The 19,507-nt window shown below is 46.8% G+C and overlaps 1 protein-coding gene across 1 annotated transcript; it reads right to left on the bottom strand.

Moving 5' to 3' along the window:
- Positions 1–770: 770 nt before the first annotated feature.
- LOC144141851 (uncharacterized) lies at positions 771–19,506 on the bottom strand. Its single transcript, XM_077673338.1, has 2 exons — positions 19,088–19,506; positions 771–3,067 (listed from the first exon to the last, which is right to left on the bottom strand). Exons 1-2 carry the CDS (start codon positions 19,358–19,360, stop codon positions 2,027–2,029), a joined length of 1,314 nt encoding a protein of 437 aa, XP_077529464.1. The 5' UTR covers positions 19,361–19,506; the 3' UTR covers positions 771–2,026.
- Position 19,507: the final 1 nt, after the last annotated feature.

Below are 19,507 nucleotides of genomic sequence, written 5' to 3'. Positions count from 1 at the left end.
CTCCTCTAACATGTTCACGGTGTCAAAATAGGGTAAAATCAGGTTTTGCCTGATATAGACAACCAAATATATAGATATACATATACACAACCGAAATATAAAGCAGCAGTTAGCCCCAACCAAACCACTTCAAAGTATTTTCTATTTTGGTGTACTAAGCTCAGCCTAACAAAACAAAGTAGTTTTGAAAATGAGCCTATGATCGACAAGTGCGAGCTTCCCTCAGGGCAGTCTTACAAGAAAGTTGCCAAATGCAAGAAATGCAATGTTGAGCCCCCTATCTTCTGGGAGTTTGTTCAGGGATTGAGAATAGAAGAAAGAAAGAAGGCACGTGGCATCACTGCTTACAGCTTCAATTGTGTCAACTGGTTAATAAATAGCACAGCAAAATCTCGCTGCGAGAGGCACTCGGTTATAGCAGACATGTGAAAATGGTTTGGTTGGATTTCCCATGTTTGCCATGCTAGCAGCATCGCATACAAGAGCCATGGTTACAAGAAAGACTCTATTACTAAGGGCAACTTTTTTAGCTGCCTAGAGTAATTGCTTCACTACATAGAAGAGACATGATGGGAAAGGAGCCTTATGTGGAAAATCTCACGGAAAACTGACTAAAGAAGCTGGAGCCTGCATTTGAAAGCAGAGGTTCCAAAACTTTCTGAGGAGTTTGTGCCTGCAGATGTGTACCTTGTGTTCTTTGAATAGCTCACAGGTCATGCGATCCTCATGCAAGTAAACGATGCCCGAAAAATGAACCAGAGCAGGACAATGATGGCATTGCCGGGCACAAAGTGTTGGCAGTTGAGGCTGATGAACATCTGGGAGCACTTTGACATTATTTGAAATGCCAGGCAGGCTTGCAAAGTGAAATGCCTTACCTCCAAAAGGAAGCTAGTACAATCTGCAGTGACAATACTATGAATGACTTCAACAATTGATTGATTGATCATAGGTTTTAATGTGCCGACACAACGCAGGCGATGAGGCGCACCACAGTGGAGGGCTCCGCATTAGTTTTGACCACCTGGGGATCTTTAACGTGCGCCGAAATCTCGTACACACGGGCGTTTTTGCCTTTCGCCTCCGTCAAAAAAGCAGCCACTGTGGCTGGGAAACGATCCCACGATTTCGTGCTCAGCGGCGCAACGCCTTAGCCACTGAGCCACTGCGGCGGGTACTTCTTCAACAAGCCATCGTGAGTGATTTCCTGTAGACATGTTTAAACACACTCCGATTCTGACATACATTAATGATATAGCTGGACTCCTGTGTTTTTTGGAATTTTTGGTTACGAGACCTAATTAGGACATGTCTCCCAGGTCCCTTGAGTGGTCCCTTGTAACAAGGTTTCATTGTGCCTACTGCTACTGCTTCTAGTACAGTCAGCAAAATCCTGCGAAAGTCCCCCGGTATCACTGCAGTGACGAGAAAATGCAAACCTTGGCACAGTATACAAGGCATGTACTGGGCTTTGTGTACATAAGGCTTGGACACTGGTGAATTGTTATGGAAAAATACAGGTTGGCAGGCAGCCAGGTTAACATTCGCAGCGTAGAATATTTTTGCCCCCAACTACACATATTTCACGGTTATTCAGCACCACGGTTCTAATTGTTACTGTTTGACCCCTTGCAGTCGCTGCGCCAAGTTATTGACAGCCTGGAGCAGCAACCTTATCAAACTCTGCAAAGCATGCTAGATGTGACGCCTCCCATACAGCAAATGAGACAACGGCACGTACCATCTACAAATGCAGCACCAAGCGAGAAAAAAAATGCACGGCCACGTGAGCCATGGGTGCTAAAGATCCCTTGGTTGTCCAAAAAATTTATAACCCTCCATTGCAGCTGACATTGCTAAGACTTAATATCAAATCAAGTAGAATCAGTACGTCACCTGGAAGGAGTCATGCTTTATTCAAATAGCAGCGAACAGAAATTTAGGGGTTCCCAAAGTCACCCATTCCACTCAGTGGCTCCTCTCTTTCTGTTTTGTTCTTTGCAGAGCTGCTTAGATGCGCTTGCAACTATTCCCTCAGCACCCGCGCTATGCCCAAACACCCTCTCCAACTAACACGGGCAACTGCCGGCAGCCAGGGAAATGCGCAGCCCATCCCAATGAGGTGGAACACGGGCACGTAGCTGGTCGGCAAAAAGAATGGCAGGGATGGACCCACGGACATCCACCCAAACATGAAAGTGAACATTCCTGTGACCATCATTAGGGCGAGGCTGGCAGCATGCAGAATAGTGTTCCCTATAAACCTGAACAGAACATCCAGCATGATGAAAATCACAGGATCAGTGGAACGTGAGGCATTGTTCAAGTTGCTACACGTCATGGCTACCACTGACTGAGCGTTCCTACTCACGCCTTCAGCGGGCACTTGTTCCGGAGATGTCCTTCTGTGCCTCAACGTCTCTTCATGCTTGGTTCGTAGACCTGCTCTGATTTGATCGGCCTCCTGAGGTTTGTTTGACCTACTACCGCATTGATCCCGCATTGTCGTCTTCTGTGTGGCTGCGAACGTGTCCAACGTTTCCCCCAGTCTCGAAGCTCGTCCGACGCTTTCGCGCGTGGCATCGTCGATTCGCCGCACCGCACTCAGGGCCTCTTCCAGCATGTTGATGACGACGTCAAACGCGCGTTCCTGCTTCCCTGCGAGCTCCCTCACCCCAGCTTCAAAAGCATCACCCCTTATTGTAGCTCCCCGCACGCTCGTTTCGATAGATTCATTAGTGGCCGAAATCTGCTTCAATTTAGCCTCGGTGAGGGCACTCACGGTCGATATCTGCATCAGCGTTGCCTTCACTTCCAGTGCTATGTTCTCAATGTTGTCACTCAGTGTCGTGTGGCTGCGGTCGCCAGCACCCGCATTTGCACACTCGGGCAACCCGAGTGACCTGCACCTGCTGTTCAGGTGCTGCACCAGTTCTGTGCTGAGTACGTGGGCACTGCACCGTGAGCAGCCGATGGCGTGGAAGTGGCAGTCCCCGTGGAAGTGGCTCGTCATGGCTGGAATGTCGGCGATAAAGTTGCAGCCGTTCGCAGCATTCCAGCAGGCCACCTGCATGTTTGAGAAAAAATAAAGGGCATTAGTTACAGACGTGAGAAATCCGGAGGTGTGTGAGTATCAATTTCGGACAGTGAAACATATTCAAACACTTTTGAATATGAACATCTTTGCTTTAGTGCGTAGTATACCGCATCTGAAATGTTGCTGGAAAAAAAAAGGTGAGCTGTCAGCACTAAAAACCTCTGCGGCAATCATATACTCCTAGTGCCTGATAAAAAAATGTACATTTTTTTTTAAATTTAAAGATCAAGACAAGATGGCAAACCAGTGAAATAAAAGTTTGTCATGCGCTGCCATGAAGAAATTCAGGTTCTTCAACATTATGTGAACGCAGAGGTAAATTGTGTCCCTCCAGTTATTGAAAAGATGCGAGACACACTTGTGGCTGCTACGAGTAGTACACTACTGCAAGGTAGCAGGTAGTAACCCTTTGATTCTTCAGTGTTGCATCTGTAATGGCAGGAAATTTTGTTCCGGCTTGTACATTGTACATAAGTAGCGTTCCACTACAGCCAACAAATAGAAATGTTAACATACACTTTTTTTATGCAGGGCTTACACCTGGTAGGCTTTTTTGCACAGCGTCGGCGTCGTGCGAGAAAGCCAACCCGATAGAGGCATGCCATGTGGTGAAGCTTGAAAGTCTGGATGTTGTGCAGATGACGTTGGTTTTTTAGCTGATAACCATATCGCCATGCAAAGGCTCATAAATATTAGCGGTCGGAAAGCCACCGATCTTGGGTTAAATTTTAGCGCAGAAAAATCGGGAATAATGGTTTTCAGTGACACTAGCGTTGACGCAGTGTCAATCCAGCATGTTGAATTACCAAGAGTCAAGGAATATAAATATTTGGGAGTGTGGATAAACGAAGGGGATAACTACTTAAGGACTCACGAGGAGCAACTTAAGGTTAAGGGAAAGCGAAACGCAGCTATAACGAAGCATGAGCTCTGTGGGGGTATAACAAATATGAAGTAGTAAGAGGAATGTGGAAAGGAGTAATGTTTCCGGGTCTCACGTTTGCGAATGCCGTACTCTGCTTAAAATCAGACGTCCTATCAGGCCTTGAAGTGAACCAGAGAATGGTAGGACGTTTGGCCTTAGGCGCGCATGGAAAAACAACTAACGAAGCAGTGCAGAGAGATGTGGGCTGGGCGTCATTTGAAGTTCGATAAGTGCAGAGTAAAATATGTTTTGAGAGGAGGCTGAGAGCAATAGATCAACATAGGTGGACAGCTAAAATTTTTAGGTACCTATACATGAAAAGTGTGGACACGCAGTGGTTAAGGAAGACTAGAAGGCTAACGATGAAATACGGAAAGAACAGTGGAGAATGCAAGACAGCCAAGGTAATCAAAAAAGAGGCATGGCAGGAGGAAACAAATAAATTGAGAGAAAAAATGGAAGCTAAAACTTCGTTAGAGATGTACATGGCAGAGAAATTGGAAATCAGAAAGAAAAATTTCTACGATAATTCCCAGGGCAGTGCTTTGCTTTTTGAGGCTAGAGCAGGTTGCTTGCAAACTAAGAGCTTTGTGGGAAAGTATTCACAAAATGATGGGGTATGCATGGTCTGCGGAAAAGAAACAAACTATGCGGCACATAGTGTTAGAATGCGAGGGTATCCATCCAAATCTACACGAGGGAAATATTCGGCTTCCAGAAGACCTAGGATTTAAGGGCAGCACGGAGGCAGTTAACTTCAAGGCTGTCGAGGTGACGAAAAGATTAGAATGCTGGTGGACGAAAAGCAGAGAGGGGAATGTCGCTAGGACAGCTACCACCTGTAACAGAAAGATTAAGTATTCTGTGCCTAATAAGTATTTTGTGCGTATCATAAGAGCAGCGCTAGTATTAAACAAAGAGTGTAAAACATAGGTATATCAGTTTCTTAGTTCTTTTAGTACGATGACACGTCATCACCCCGCTACAAAGGGGATACCACTATCAATCGTAACCATCATGCAGCAGTCAAGGGGCAGTGCTTTAGAATGACTCTGATTTGTGCTAGTTGGCACATTCGTGGGGAACAGCAGCTCGAACTTGAAACAAAACAAAGGACAACAAAACACAGCACACGTTGCGGATTAACAACTGAATTTTTATGAAAAGAGGACACAGATATGTGCATAAACAATCTCCGAGTGGCAGAAGGTTACTGATAGGGATTATAACATCGTTCTGCGCAGAAACTGTTCTTCACAGTCAGATAAAGCCACAGACGGAACGAACGCTGATGCACGACTTTCCAGAAACGTTGATCACGAAGGCTTCGGCAATGTCACGCTCGACTTTGTTGTTTGTTTTGTCGATCACGGCGATGTTATGCATGGTAGGTTCACACGTGCAATCATGACAATCCCGAAAGTGTGTAGGCACGTGGCCAGAGGGAGTGATCAGCAAAACGATCACGCTGAGCAGAGTGCTTTGGACGACGCCGGGTGCTCCTCGCAAGGTGCATGCTCCCGTGCGCTTGGTATATTTTCTTGGCATTTTTTTATGGTATTTTTTTTAGTAGCGGTATACAGCAGAACTAAAAGCTTAAACAGCTCTTCTGTTAAAATAAAAACCAGTAGAATATTGACCACTACTGAGCAATGCGAAATAGGTCACGATGGGAAAGGCAAAATGCCCTTGGTGTGAGGGGCGGTAACGTTTTAGAAAGCTCCTCACTGCCTTGAACACCCTGACAGGGAGCTTCTCATGTTCAAGCATTGTATCATGAATGACAGCATTTTATCCTGCTCACATGTGGAGAGGAATGCAGACTATGATACCGCTCCTGATGGAAATGAACAGCTGTGGTTCATATCCTATGGGGAGTGATGTAAGGAGCTCGGTCATGGTACTTGTTATCAGCAGAAACAGTGGCAACTTGTTTTACACCTGGCATTAGTGAGAAGCAGGGTGTTAGGGGAGAGTTTGCAATGTAGTACAAATAAAAACAAAAGGAAAGAAATTAAACTGAACAAGGAAAAAGGTACAGAAAAAAAGAAAAGTGATGAAATGGCCCTCCCCTTCACCCCTGGCCTGCCTGAAACCTGTAGAAACGATTAAAAGGAGCTCGAAAAATAGAAAATTCCACGTGAATTTCCCTCACAAATGAATCAGTAAGAACACATAATATGACCCTAGACAACAGCTGTACTCACAAGCAGGCTGTCATGCACACTTTCCTCACAAAATCTCTCCTCATGACAGGTCATGGTCCTAATTAAGGAAACTGGTCATGATCATGCTCAGATGACACATACAATGACGCTCCTTTGGTATCTTCCACAGCAAGTAAGATTGCGACCTCTCTCATTCCACCCCTGAAGCAAGTGGATTTGGATTCAAATATTAGGAATTTGGAATAATGATCAATAACCTCGGGACAGCACAGCGGTTTGAGATAGGTGGTGAGGCAGTGGAAGTGGTGAGCGAATATATCTACTTAGGCCAAGTTGTGACCCCGGATATCAACCATGCGGCAGAGATAATTAGGAGGATAAGAATGGAGTGGAGTGCATTCGGCAGGCATTCTCAGATAATGAATGGCAGCCTACCATTGTCCTTGAAGAAGGAAGTATATGACAGCTGCACCTTACCGGTACTCACCTACGGGGCAGAAACTTGGAGGCTCACTAAGAGGGTTCAACTTAAATTGAGGGTGACTCAGCGGGCAACGCAATGGAATGGAAGATGTTAAGGGACCAGAAGAGAGCGGAGTGGGTCAGGGAACAAATGCGTGTTAAGGACATATTAGTAGAAATTAAGAAGAAGAAATTGGTGTTGGCAGGGCTTGTAAGGCAAAGGCAGGATAACCGTTGGTCATTAAGGGTAACAGAGTGGATGCCTAGAGAAGGCAACCGTGGCAGGGGGCGCCAGAAAGTTAGGTGGGAAAATGAGGTCAAGAAATTTGCGGGGATAAATTCGTCGCAGTTAGCTCAGGACCGGGGTAAATGGAGATGTATGGCCTTCACCAACTTGTGCATTCAGCTTGTGCATTACTTTCAACTTGTGCACCGAGAGCATCGGCACAATCAGAGCTTTGCAGCTACTGTGACCACTACAACTGTCCCTAGCCACCCTGACATGATACAGTATGGCATTAGTTCAAAACTTCGTCAGGCAATGCTCTGAGCAACCGCACATCACTTGGTGGCACCTCAACCTGGCTTCATCTTTCTCACCAGTGAAATGAGTCTGGAAACTAAGAGTTCTACACGACAGCAACGAACTCTGATAATGTCTTCAGCTGTACGTACTGTGGCTTCCACAGCCGCGTGAACTCTTCAGCAGTTGAACTGTGCGATAGGTCCTTATTTCTTCTAATGCTAGAAGCACTGTGGGCCAGCATCACGCATGTCGGCGTCCAAATGTTGTTGCATACCTCGCCAGCAGCTGACTTGCCTCAGCATACAATGAAGCTGTGCCATGTGTTACAAAGACCGTCACCGTGATTCCAGTTCTCATGTCACTCCTCACACAGTAACGAGAGACAGTTTTGCTCCAGTTTTGCTACTAGGGCAATAAAACTGTTCCCCTTCACATCCGGGAGCTGCAGCACCTGCTTCCGACTCTGCTTGTCGTAGTACACACGAGTGGGATGAAGCACGCTCTCTTTCTCACACCAAAGCATGTCATTTCTTTAAAACCAAAACCCCACGTGACGCCCCCAGATTTGTATCTATGTTGCTCACAACAATGCACAAAGGCCTGCCATTTTGGGGGCCCCTCGCTCATTTTGTGCAGCATGCACTGTGATGACATAGTTATCTATTGTGTAATCCAACTTAGCCAATATAGTGATGCTCTATGTCAGTAAACGCTTTTGCTACTCGCTTTTAAGCAAATTTCTTCGCTTGAACCCTTTGTGCCTGCCTACAGCCACCTACACTACCATAAGAGATGCTTCACGACTCACGGTGTCATTTTCTACGAATACGCATGAGCGGATGTGTACAGCAGGCAAAGCAAGTTCCATCTGTTCGATATTGTTCGATATCATACAGGGGCATCAGTCAGCCAGATGGAGTCAGTGTCAAAAAACATACGCACGACGATGGACAGTGGAATACCGGACAGTGAAATTTCTATAAAGACTGGGAAGAGTAGCGATGAAGTCACAGGTGCTCTAGTAATGAGGGTAGAGTAGACCTCAAGCTCTAGAAGAATGCCGAACAAGAGGCCTTTTTTTATTTACCATTTTGCGCTCCTTAGAACTGCTTTAAAGAAGCTCTGTGTCTCATTTGCCCATTGGATTTCTGTTGTTACAGTAATTTCAGACCGCCCCAGAACTGCTCCGGGCAGGCAAATAAAGCATACCAAAGGATGTGGCCCAGGGAGTTACGAAGGTTTATATACGCCTGGGATATACTACCTATTCGCCGCGAGCTCGACATGTAGGTGGCGCCAGAGTCGCGCTGCTAGTGTGGATGCTCCGCTGAGCGGCCCGTAAGAATACACACTGTGGGCGCTCTTCGTGCCTTTTTCTCGCCGTATGTGCGCACGAAAGGTGCAAACAAGAGTGGTATGCTGTAGTTCGGTTACTCAACGTTCAATGTATAGCATAGAACCGGCAGTCAGTTTTCATTATTACGCCAAAAAACGCGACGACTCATCGGGAATTTCAGAATGGCCGTAATTGTGACAATGAACTTGTACGCTGTGCAGGGTGTCGAACCGGAACGGGAACCGAACCGAAAACCGGAACCGAACCCGAATTTTTGCCCGGAACCGGAACTGAACCGGAACCGTATTTTTTCCGCCATTTTGGAACTGAACCCGAACCAGAACGAATTGAAGGAACCGTTCCGAACCGGTTCTGGGGCCTCAAAACTGTGATTTCTAGTTTTCCATCCCGGTACCCTACCTTGCATCCGAAGATATTTTTAGCATTCGCCAGACGCCACCACGCAATATTTTGCATAGTCTGCAGTTCCCAAGGCCCATAAGGTTCTCATCTTATTATTACCCTAAAGTTAATGTAAAGTCCGTATACACTATTAGTTTGCTTTAGGTATTGCCCATATCCCCAAATTATCTTTTTGCATATACAATAACTTAAGTTAGAACGCATATTTCGTGGCAACATATCATGGGGTATTCTTTATGGTTTCTATCTGCAGTTTGTTTAAAATCGTGTAAAGTTTTCATGTTGTTAATTCGAATGCATCCCTGTCCGCTTGTGAAGGCCTTCCGAGACACCATCAACAATAAATCCGTATCTTATACTTATTTTAGTTTGAGTGGGCACTTATATAAAAACAGCACTGAGACACAAACACTCAAAGTTCTCTACGTCACCATCACTTTTTCTTGTACAGTGCCGTTGTGTCCTTTGGTTACTGCCCTAGGAGAACATAAGAATTGAAAAAAAAAATAGGGGCCTTCTCATTTTCACTTTTAAAGTAAATGCGATAGCATTTCGATGCATGGATTTAAGTCGATTAACGCGGATTAGTGGGTAGACTAACTAATGCGAATTAGTGGGACTGCGGTGTTGATTAATATGGATTAGAGGAAGGCGGATTAGAGGGTTGGACCAAACATGATATATTTTGGGTCCTTTGCATTTTTAAATTTTGCAGCGTTCTCTTTCTCGGCCAATCAGGAAATTTAGTTACGCACAAAATAGCCGGAAAGTTATGTGTCGATCACCTGAATGCTATAAAAGGCCTTTTTTATGTACGTATTACGCTCGTATGTTATTCCTCGCGTAAGAGTTACATCTCGCAATGAAGTTAAAAACTAATTGCCTAATGCATGTCTTATATTCACCAAAAGGTTCTCAAAATGTGTATATATATGAGGTAAGACTAGGAAGCAACTAAACTGAAAGAGAAAAAAAAGGAACGATCAACTGGTTTGACGCGAAAGACACCCGATAGCATTCTCCGATACCTTCTCTTTCTTCGTGCTACCGTTCTGCAGCCTTCCACAGGTGTAGCATCTCAACCCCCGAACACAGCCCCTTCCAAGCTGAGGAAGAGGCGATAGCACGTGCGCTTAGCCAAAGGGCCGCCAAAAGTCTAATAACAAACTCTTATCAGGCGTGGCGCAACTTTGCCAACAGTCTATTGCATGTTACAACACTTCGAATGAACAAGCAGAGACCACCAACGAGACCAGCCAGGATTGTATGGGCAGCAGCTCATACTTGCATCGCCGGCAGACAAGATCACCAACCTCGTGGCTGGACATTTGACCCGCTTACCCAGCGCTGATGAAGCCGAGCCCGAGCGCATGCATCCTGTATACATACCAGGAAATTAATTAGCACTATAGGCTCTCCCGTAGAATGTATTCCTTCCCGCACAAATCGCTAGCGAATAACCAGGAAATATTATTCCCTGCACTGCGGATCAACACGTTCCCACACATCACCAGTCTTCACCTCTTTGAGGGGACACAATTCTCTCCATTTCGTCGCTTCTGTGGGGAGCCTGGGAACCTCATACACACAGTAGGCGGCTGCGACAAGTCCACCCTAGATCCACCCAACCTACACGTTTCCATAGAGATTTGGGAAAAAGCCTTGGCCAGCTCCGGCCTGGAAGATCAGTTTCTCTTGATGGAAACGACTGTCGACTGTACCCCTTGAATGAGGACGCCTCTCTGAAACTTTTCCTCGATTTATTTAAAGTTCATTTTCCCTCTCTCTGCGAGGGATAATTACTGCTGCTTGTGACTTCACTCAGCTATTATCTTTCGTAGAGCCCAACCGCTCTCACCTGTCGCTGAAGTGCCATTTAGCAAGTTCCTATCTCCGGTGGTTCCCTATCCAATGCCGTCCTGTACACGGCGTCCAATGAGTCATTAAAGCCGTTCTTTCTTTCTAACTGGTACGTTAGCATATGAAAGATGAGCAGAAGGAAATCGCTTTAAACGCCACCAGCCACGCTTGACAGTCGGAGGTTGACGCCGACGCGGGACTGTTTTCGACTTCTAGCAGTGCTAATGATTTCGTGTTAAAGCTAAAGCGCCGTTGAAACAAGGGGTACATGAAAAGCGTAGCAGACCAATCAATTTATTTAAATGCAAAATTATTTGGCTCATTGTGCGAAAACGGGGGTGCATGCGCGCGTGCGTGCCTAGACATTTGGTGGAACCAAAAAAGATGTTGGGCGCTCAGGCTCTCCTGCGCGCCAAAAAGACTTCCCGCTCGCAAGTAAACTACCTGCCTGCCTGGCTGGCTGCCAGGCAGGCGATTCCTGCGAGGATGCGTGATTTCGGAACGAGGGGCGGCCCGCCACGAGAAGCCCGGGCGGAGGGGGAGGCGGGGGAGACGCAAAATACTGTGCCATGGCGATACTCCAGGGTACTAAAAAATTTCTGCCGAAATTCAAACAATTATCTACTAATGCGTAGCATTCCTATACCGCTTGTCCTCAGTGTGAGTTTCTACAGCCAATTTTTTGGTCTTTATAAATCCTGTCCGATCAATTATCTCAATTGACGCTGTTATAATTACAAATGGAATATTCGCGAAATCTCCAATATTGTGGAAATGGAGGCAGTTTTACGGTTTCCCATTTTTCTTAATTGCTTAATATTTTTCTTATTTTATAGTTTTTAAAAATTTCGTTCGACCAATTATTTCCATTTGCGCTATTATAACGATTACATTTGTAACTCGCGAAATCTGCCTTATTGTGGAAATGCAGGGTGTTATACGGTTCGCCAGTTGCCGCAATTATTTTACATTTTTTATTTTTTACATTTATAAATTGTGTTCGACTAATTATCTCCATTTACCCTATATGACGATTACAGGTGGAAATTTCCCGAAATCATCATTATTGTGGAAATGCAGGGTGTCACACGGTTTGCCATTTTCGGTGATTACTTTTTTTATTTTTTAGTTTTTCAGAAATTTTGTGCGACCAGTTATCTCCATTTACGCTATTATAGCGATTACAGGTGGAACTCCCGCGAAATCGGTATTTTTGTGGAAATGAAGGGGGTTACACGGTCCTTGCTGTGGGCAAAGAATGGTACGCATTAAAACGATTGTGGACGGACGGGTCGTCTGCTTAGTAGGACGGGGCAATAGGTAGTCTGCAGGGAGGCTGCCCATTACCAGAAGATTCTGACGAAGATGCAGCGAGGGGGAGGCGTCGGAGGCACCCGTGTGCTGCCCACAGGTCAGGAGGCTACCTGTTTGCCTTCCAGAAGACTGTGGCGAGAACGCATTATTTGGAGACGATGTGCGGCCCGTCACTTGTCGGCGAAGGGAGTGTATCACATGGCTGCAGAGTGGCTACGTAGAGCCATGCGTTAGAGCGCAGCCCTTAAGCACCCGCTCCTGTGGTTTCGCGTAGTCCCTCAGTGTTGGACTCGTTGTAACCGAGAGAACGAAGACGCCACCGAAGATAGAGCTGGCAGGAAAACGGAGGTTGCAAGTATGACGAAAGTGTAAGGGGGAGGGCGTAATTCCGTGACCGTGCGAGACGTGCTTCACAGTGGCGACCCCTTGCGAGATAACGACAGAGTATGCCGCGCGCCGTCGTGCATTAGCTGATGACGCGATCACTTCCTGAGGCACAGCATCTATGCGCCGTCGCCGAGAAGACTATACAGTTCGCGCTGCACTCAAATTTCGCATTAGCGAGTGTCGTAATCGTCCGTCATTTTCTTCCTCAAGAAAACAACCGCGGGGTATAAAACTGCAGTGTTATGATCCAAGAATAAATTAAATTAAATTATAAAAATGAAAGAAACTAAATCAATAAAAATAAACTTGCGGCCATAAAAAGCAGCGATTTCAAATTCATACAAATACGCAGTCTTATGTGTCCGAGCGAATTTTTCATTTCGCTTCAGTTAATGTTGTAATCCTGGACCTACTATAGAAAACATTTTGCAGTACATTTTACAGTTAAAGGAACTCTTCAACACTTTAGATCAACGCGCTCACTCTTATCTTCGCATCTGGAAGCACTGCAAAAGTTATAGATAGCTATTGCCAGCACAGAGGAGCAGTGAGGGATTTGCTCGTCCCAGCAGATACGCCTTCCGTTTCTGCTTCGCTGTTGTGGTTTCATTTTAATGTCGCAACTTAAAGGGGTCCTGAAATGCCTTCCGCCGATGCATGGATGTACATGTAACCAAATAAAGCAATGTATTAGCAATCTCCTCCTGCAAGAATTGTGTTAAAGCGATGAGTATTAGCTGAGAAATCGTAAATCAAAAACCGCGAATTATCGTCGCGCCGTATTTCCTCCTCCTTTCAACTGTTTCTTCGCTGTTGGCCTCCCCTCCCATGATGCTCCGCTCCTCAGCGGTGACGTACTTCCGCTATTGCGCTCCCACAGACTGCCGTCTGCTACGGGCCAGCTCTTTCGGCTTTTTCATCTCTGTAGACACCATGGAGACAGGCTGGAAAAGCGAACGAATGACCTGGCCGCATGTGTGCGGCCTGGCCTTGCCCTTTCGCGGTGTACGTAGCTGCCGGGCTGCAGTTGGTATCGGCGGCGAACTCGCAGCCGCGTGGGGAGAATCGTGCGCTCGTTCCCTCCAATCCAAAAAGCGCGGTCTCAGATGTGGCCCCGCTGGTGCCGGGTGTTATATTGCGGTGGTTGTAATTCCTACTACCGGCGGCATGTGAAAAAAAGACATTTTCAACCGACACAGAACCCGTGCACAAAACGCGCCGGATCGGATCGCTTTATCAGCGGCGATGAACGTGAAGGCGAAGAGCAAACCAACAAGCTGCACTGACAAGCTGACAAGCTGCAAGCTGCACCCATGTGTTGCATTCAACACTGACGGGAAAGCGTCTGTTTGCACTTGTTTGGATAGTCGTAAAATGTCCAAACACTCCGGCACTCCGCTAGCAGATCAGCCGGCGAGACATTTCGGAAAACATTTGACAGATGGCGCCGTATGCATTAGTGTGTCGCTACGCAAAACTGATGAGACGCTCTACAAAAACTCCCATCGCGGTGTCACGTAGCGGGACGCAAAAATTTAGCGTTTAGCGTATGCAAAGGCCACAAACGCTGTACTAAAACTCTATTAGCAGCAAAATAGCGTGCGTATGTGAAACCGCTTGCGTTTACAAAGCTGCACGCCGAGCGCGTACGTTTCAAACCTAGTGACATCGTTTAAATACACTGGCAAGCACAGTGTAACGTAGTCAGATATCAACCGTATGCTCAGGCGACAAGCAAGAGCTTGTTTTATGTGGGGCGGAGATTGCGCATAAAGGCCCGTTCGCACTTGCGACGAAAGCGAGTGAGAGCGGCAGGAATTCCGTCGCTTTGTCGCGCGACGATCGTTTTTGTCGAATGGTCGGAACAAATTTTGGTTGCGCGACAGAATTCCCGCCGCTTTCGCTCGCTTTCGTCGCAAGCGGGAATGGAAAGTTCTGCCGCTGCCGTCTGCTACGCAGCTCGGAGGTAACCGCGCGATCTGCTCGGGCCGGATGAACGCGCACACTCCCGCACGGCAGCGCCCCAAGCGGCAGACGGCCGCGTACATCGCTCCCGGCGCCCGCCTGGAGACCGCCCTCGGCACACTAGCCAGTATATTTCAGGCACTATAATGGTGGAAAGATTTTTTGCTTCCGATGAACCTAGTTCTTTGCCCCTGTGTTTTTAAATACGTGAAGTGGTTAGCACGTCGTCCTCACGCAGCTCTGTATCGTCGTAGCATCGCTGATTGTCCGAACGAAGCTTGCAGCTAAGCCAATGCAGCGACCGAAGCTGTGTGTGTGTGTGTGTGCATCGCCTCCTGTGTGTTGTGGACGCGTTCGTTTCGCGATGAAATGCGACATTGTACTTCTGCGGGTGGATAGTGCTTCCCATGGTCTGGATTATCTTTCTCGAACGACGTACGACTCAACCTCGCATGGGGTATGTGCAGTGTGCGTGGCTAAAAGCCATCTCGGCTTGCGCGCCAGAGTTGCTGTTCGTCCCCGCAAACCGCGCGCGAGGTGAGTGCCGAATTTACGACGGGCAGGAGGAGGCAACTCATCGTCTGTCAATCGCGGTTCAGACTTGCAACGCATGTTGTGACGTTGCGTTCGTTCGAAACGCATCTCTGGATTGTTTTGAAGTTGAATAAAATGTACGCGTCAAACTCGGGCATTCGGCTCAGGGCGTTCTCTGCGATTGCACCAAAGAAGTGCCACGGGACTTTCTTTATGGTACGTACTCACGTAAAATAAAATCCACGTCGTGTTATGGCCATGTTGCATTCAATACAAACGGTTAAGCGTTTGTTTACACTTGTTTCGTTTGTCGTAAAATGTCAAAGCACTCCGGCACTCCGCTGGCAGATCAGCCGGCGAGCCGACGCTGAGCAGACGACTCATCTCTTTGCCGGAAGTGCGTGAAAAAGCCGCCCAATAGCAGGATGTCTAGCTCATGACGAACATCTGGGAATCGATGATGTAGACATGTGAAGATGGCGGTGTCCAAAAACACGAAGGAAAGGGTGAGAAAAAAGCGACAAACTTTGCAACAAAAGTGTGAGCTTTCCGCTGCGCGTAAAAGAGTAATACTTGGCACAGGTGACGTGGGCGACCCAATCTAGCGATTGCGCTAGTTCATTTAGTGTGCTCAAAATGCCTTTCAGGGCCCCTTTAAGGAAAGGCGGCCTATAGCCGCTACATGGCTGTAATGACGTCATTCCAGCGGTAGAAGAATGCCAAGACTGGGGAAGAAAGAAAAATATTTCAAGCAAGTTTGTAAGTTATCTGATGGGGACAGAGCAGTACTTTTTGTCTGAGGGACTTTCCGACTCCCTGATCTAAGTACTGGATGTGTTGGTTGACTACTTTCTGCAAGCATTCAAGATTTCGAACAAAGTTGAAAAAAGTGTTGCAGGGTTGCTTGTTTTTGGCCAAAACAAAACATTTGCACAAAAAAACCTACATTATGGCTTCGTTTTTGACAAGGAAACCTGACAAGGAAACGAAAACCGAGCACAAAAAAATCAACAGAAAAAAATACGCTTGCTTTTTTTTATCCGAACCCGTTCGAACCCGTTTGAACCGGTTCGAACCGGTTCGAACCGGAACGGAATGGTGCGCCGGAGCTGAACCCGAACCGAACCCGAAAGGCTTGAACCCGAACCCAAACCGAACCCGAAAAAATTCTGGTTCGACACCCTGACGCTGTGGCTCGTAGCAAGCTCGATTTTTCCAGACTATGGCTTTGAGCCTTCAATAAAAGCATAAATAGAAACAAATCAGGAATCCTCGATCTCTGAAATTCTGTTTACAACGGCAATCTCAATCCCTTTCACTGGTAGCATGACGCATTCTTGCATTTGTGGGATGCTCTAACATGGTAACACTACTTAACTGCCTCGAAATTCTTTCTAAGAGATTACGATATTTTTTGTGTGTTCAAAGGGCAACATAAAATTACTGAATTTTGATCAGCGCAGAGATATAAATGTAACCGCTCTAACGGGTCTTTTAAATGAAATTTTAGCGACTCTGAAGGAAGGTTTCATGAATAACGGTTTCGGATCACTTATTTAAAGCTTTCGTCGCAAGTGAACTTGCGAATTGAATTGTCAACGCACGCAGTACAATCAACATCTCATGTTTAGCTATAGGTTTTCGCAAAGTGACAAGCAGGTTTACAGTGTGCAAACCAAGCTTCTGGGACCTCAAAGTGAGCACAAATTTTCTGTGATGGCTGCTCTGTTGACCATTTGCGTTCCTTTTAAAATCTAACAGGTGCCTGCAACAGTGAGATGTTTGCATTCTTGCGTACAAGGTCGCTTACGAACCCTAAAGATGGCAATAAATGAAATTGCGCTATTGCAGATGTAGTAAAACATTTCCTTTTTATTTCTCGTTGCAAATCAGCGTAACGGGTTCCATCGCCTTTGTCTTGGCATTTAATTCTTGAGGATTGGTTAAAATGTGAAATTCTGCACATTTCATTTTTTTTTTGGGGGGGGGGGGGGGGGGGGCCTGCCAACGTTGCAAGAGCAGCGAGAAGAGAACGCATGTAACGCGCGCGAAAAGCCAAACTATGGTTATCAGTATTACTTACAATCGAAACTACACTAGGCGTCGTGTTCTGTAGCGGTGAAAAAGCAGTACACATATTTTCCAAAATGATTAACCCCCCTTCAGTCCGAGATTGTCCAGGAATTGTGGGACGCCTTTTTCAAAATTGCATTGAAAGCAAGCATTGTGGGAAAAAATTAAAAAAAAAAAAAAAACAGCGAGTCATGCACACACCCCACACACATGTGGGCAACAACGTGCATTATATTACGCGTTTTCTCCTCTTTCTTTAAACTTAGGTCCACCGAGGTTAAGACGTGAACAAATTAGGCATTTGGTTATGCTGAGTGAGACACGTTTCTGGACAAGGTGATTCATGGCGGATTTGAAAATGATATATATGAAAATGACACACGAAATGCCATATGACTGACGCAAACTCACAACGGCTTAATTTTACCGAAAAATTCCCCCTAAACTCTTGCGCATCCATAGAAACGTATTTTAAATAATACGTAAAATTAGCAACTCGATACAGTTGAATAAATGTTTATTCCTCCTCCTCCAGAGTATAACCAAAGACTGTCCAAAAATGGTATTTATTTTAGAAAAGGTACGGGAAGAACACGATCACACAGGCGCTTGCGGGCGTAAAATACGTGTCCGGTAATGTATGGGCGATAGCGCACGGGTCGTGTGCAGTGCAAATGTTTTTGTTTGTGTCTTGTTTCTATAAGGACACAGCGCAATTTTACAAGGGTGTGGAATTTGCACGTGTATGCACAGGTCTTGTCGCTTCTTACCCGTTTCGCGTGCTAAACTTTTATCCTTGAAATAATCGCCACGCCAGCTTCAAAGATCACCCTTCGACGTTCCCGAAACGGCAGACGACTGCACTCAACAATAAGAAAAGTGCAATGTGTGGAAGCAATATTTATAACACGTTTGACACTCAACCGGTGACCACAGCGAAGATGTTTCGTGGAATTAAACCAGCGCATTAACCCGCAACGGCCGCTGATTATTGCGTTTGTAGAGGAAACGAGCACGCAGAGGTTACTGTCATTGCTTACTGCCAAACGAGCACACATATTGGTTGTTTTGTCGCGTGCAGCACGCGTCTTTCGCCACACGCAACGTGAAAAAGCAGACGACGCGAGAGCGCCATCCACACTAGGAGCGGTTCGTCCTGCCGCCGCCAGGGGCCGACTGTGTTCGCGCTCGGGGCGAATAAGGTGGGATCACACTTTAAAGGGACGCCGAAAAGCTTTGTGAAGGTGGCAATCAAATGCATTCAGGTGGTAGAACACATAACGGGGGATTTTTGTGCCAAGTGTGAGCGCCATACATTGTACAGATAATTTGTAAACAATTTTTGAAGATCGCCTTTCTCAGCCGATGAGCGCGACGCTGCAGCGAGCCGACCGCGGCTGACGCAACGGCGACCGCGGGTGACGCAACGGCGATCGCTGCTGACGCAACGGCGAAGGCGCCCCCTGATTCGCCCAATCGCCGGCAAGGTCGGCCGCCGGCGGCGTCACTGCCATTGGCTTCCGGCATAGAGTTTCTTACAATATTATTTGTATGAAACTCTATGGCTTCCGGCTGCTCTTCCTCCTTCCTGCGCGATTCCGAGGCACAGGCGGCAAAGGCGAGTCCGCAGTGATTGACGCGAGCCTAGGCGCAGGAATGTAGCTAGCTGCTTTGAAGGAGGCAGAGAGGGAGGAGAAGTCGATCGGCAAGTGGGGAGAGGTGCATTTAATTGCTTCTGGCGCAGCTAATACTGAGTGTAGATCAATAATTCCAACGGCATTGCATCGCTATATTGGTGCTACGTGACAATACAGGCCTTTTGTAACTTTTACAGAAGGCTTTTCTGGGTCCCTTTAATTACGGACTATGTGAAGTTGCGAACTCAGCGAATTAAGCTAGCGCAATGCGTGCAACGACAACTTGGAAGAGAAATTGACATTTTCTAAACAGACGCAATTTATAATTTAGCCTCTGCAAGGCCACACGCAGTTATGATCTCCCCTAGCAGCTGCCTTACCTGTCTGCTCATGAGTGTCTCGACAGAGAGGTCCCTCCACACGACGTGCTGTTCCCGGCACGAGTCGCCGTCGAGCGGGCAGACGTCCTCGAGGCATCCGCGGCAAGGCCCACACAAGAGGTGTCCGCACGGGAGAAACGCGATTCGTTTGGGCACCAGCCCGCAGCCGCTGCATACCATAGCAGGTGGTAGCGGCTCGACGAAAAGCAGGGGCCTCAAGTCGATCTCGGCGGAGAACCCGCGTAGCATGTACTGCTTTTCGGAATGGGGCATCGTGAGGCAATTAAATGACCCTACACGCGTGCGATGCACACTGTCGACTTACATTATTTAAATTATTAGCAATTCTCACATAAGCTGCATATGCGCTGATTTTCACATTCTGCGGACGCTCTCACGCGCTCGTAGTTGCCACCATAA

This window comes from Haemaphysalis longicornis, unplaced genomic scaffold (assembly GCF_048455015.1).
Source record: "Haemaphysalis longicornis isolate Haplotype H1 unplaced genomic scaffold, Haemaphysalis longicornis Haplotype H1 scaffold_6, whole genome shotgun sequence".
Taxonomy (NCBI): domain Eukaryota; kingdom Metazoa; phylum Arthropoda; class Arachnida; order Ixodida; family Ixodidae; genus Haemaphysalis; species Haemaphysalis longicornis.
The sequence above is the reverse complement of the archived record's forward strand: the minus strand, read 5'-3'. Positions and strand labels throughout refer to the sequence as shown.

What these genes read in the sequence shown, in the direction of transcription:
- LOC144141851 (XM_077673338.1), bottom strand. Translation starts at nt 19,360, where the DNA reads ATGCCCCATTCCGAAAAGCAGTACATGCTACGCGGGTTCTCCGCCGAG. An exon ending in AGACACTCATGAGCAGACAG is followed by an intron (nt 3,068 to 19,087) that starts GTAAGGCAGCTG and finishes TCAAACATGCAG; the next exon opens with GTGGCCTGCTGGAATGCTGC.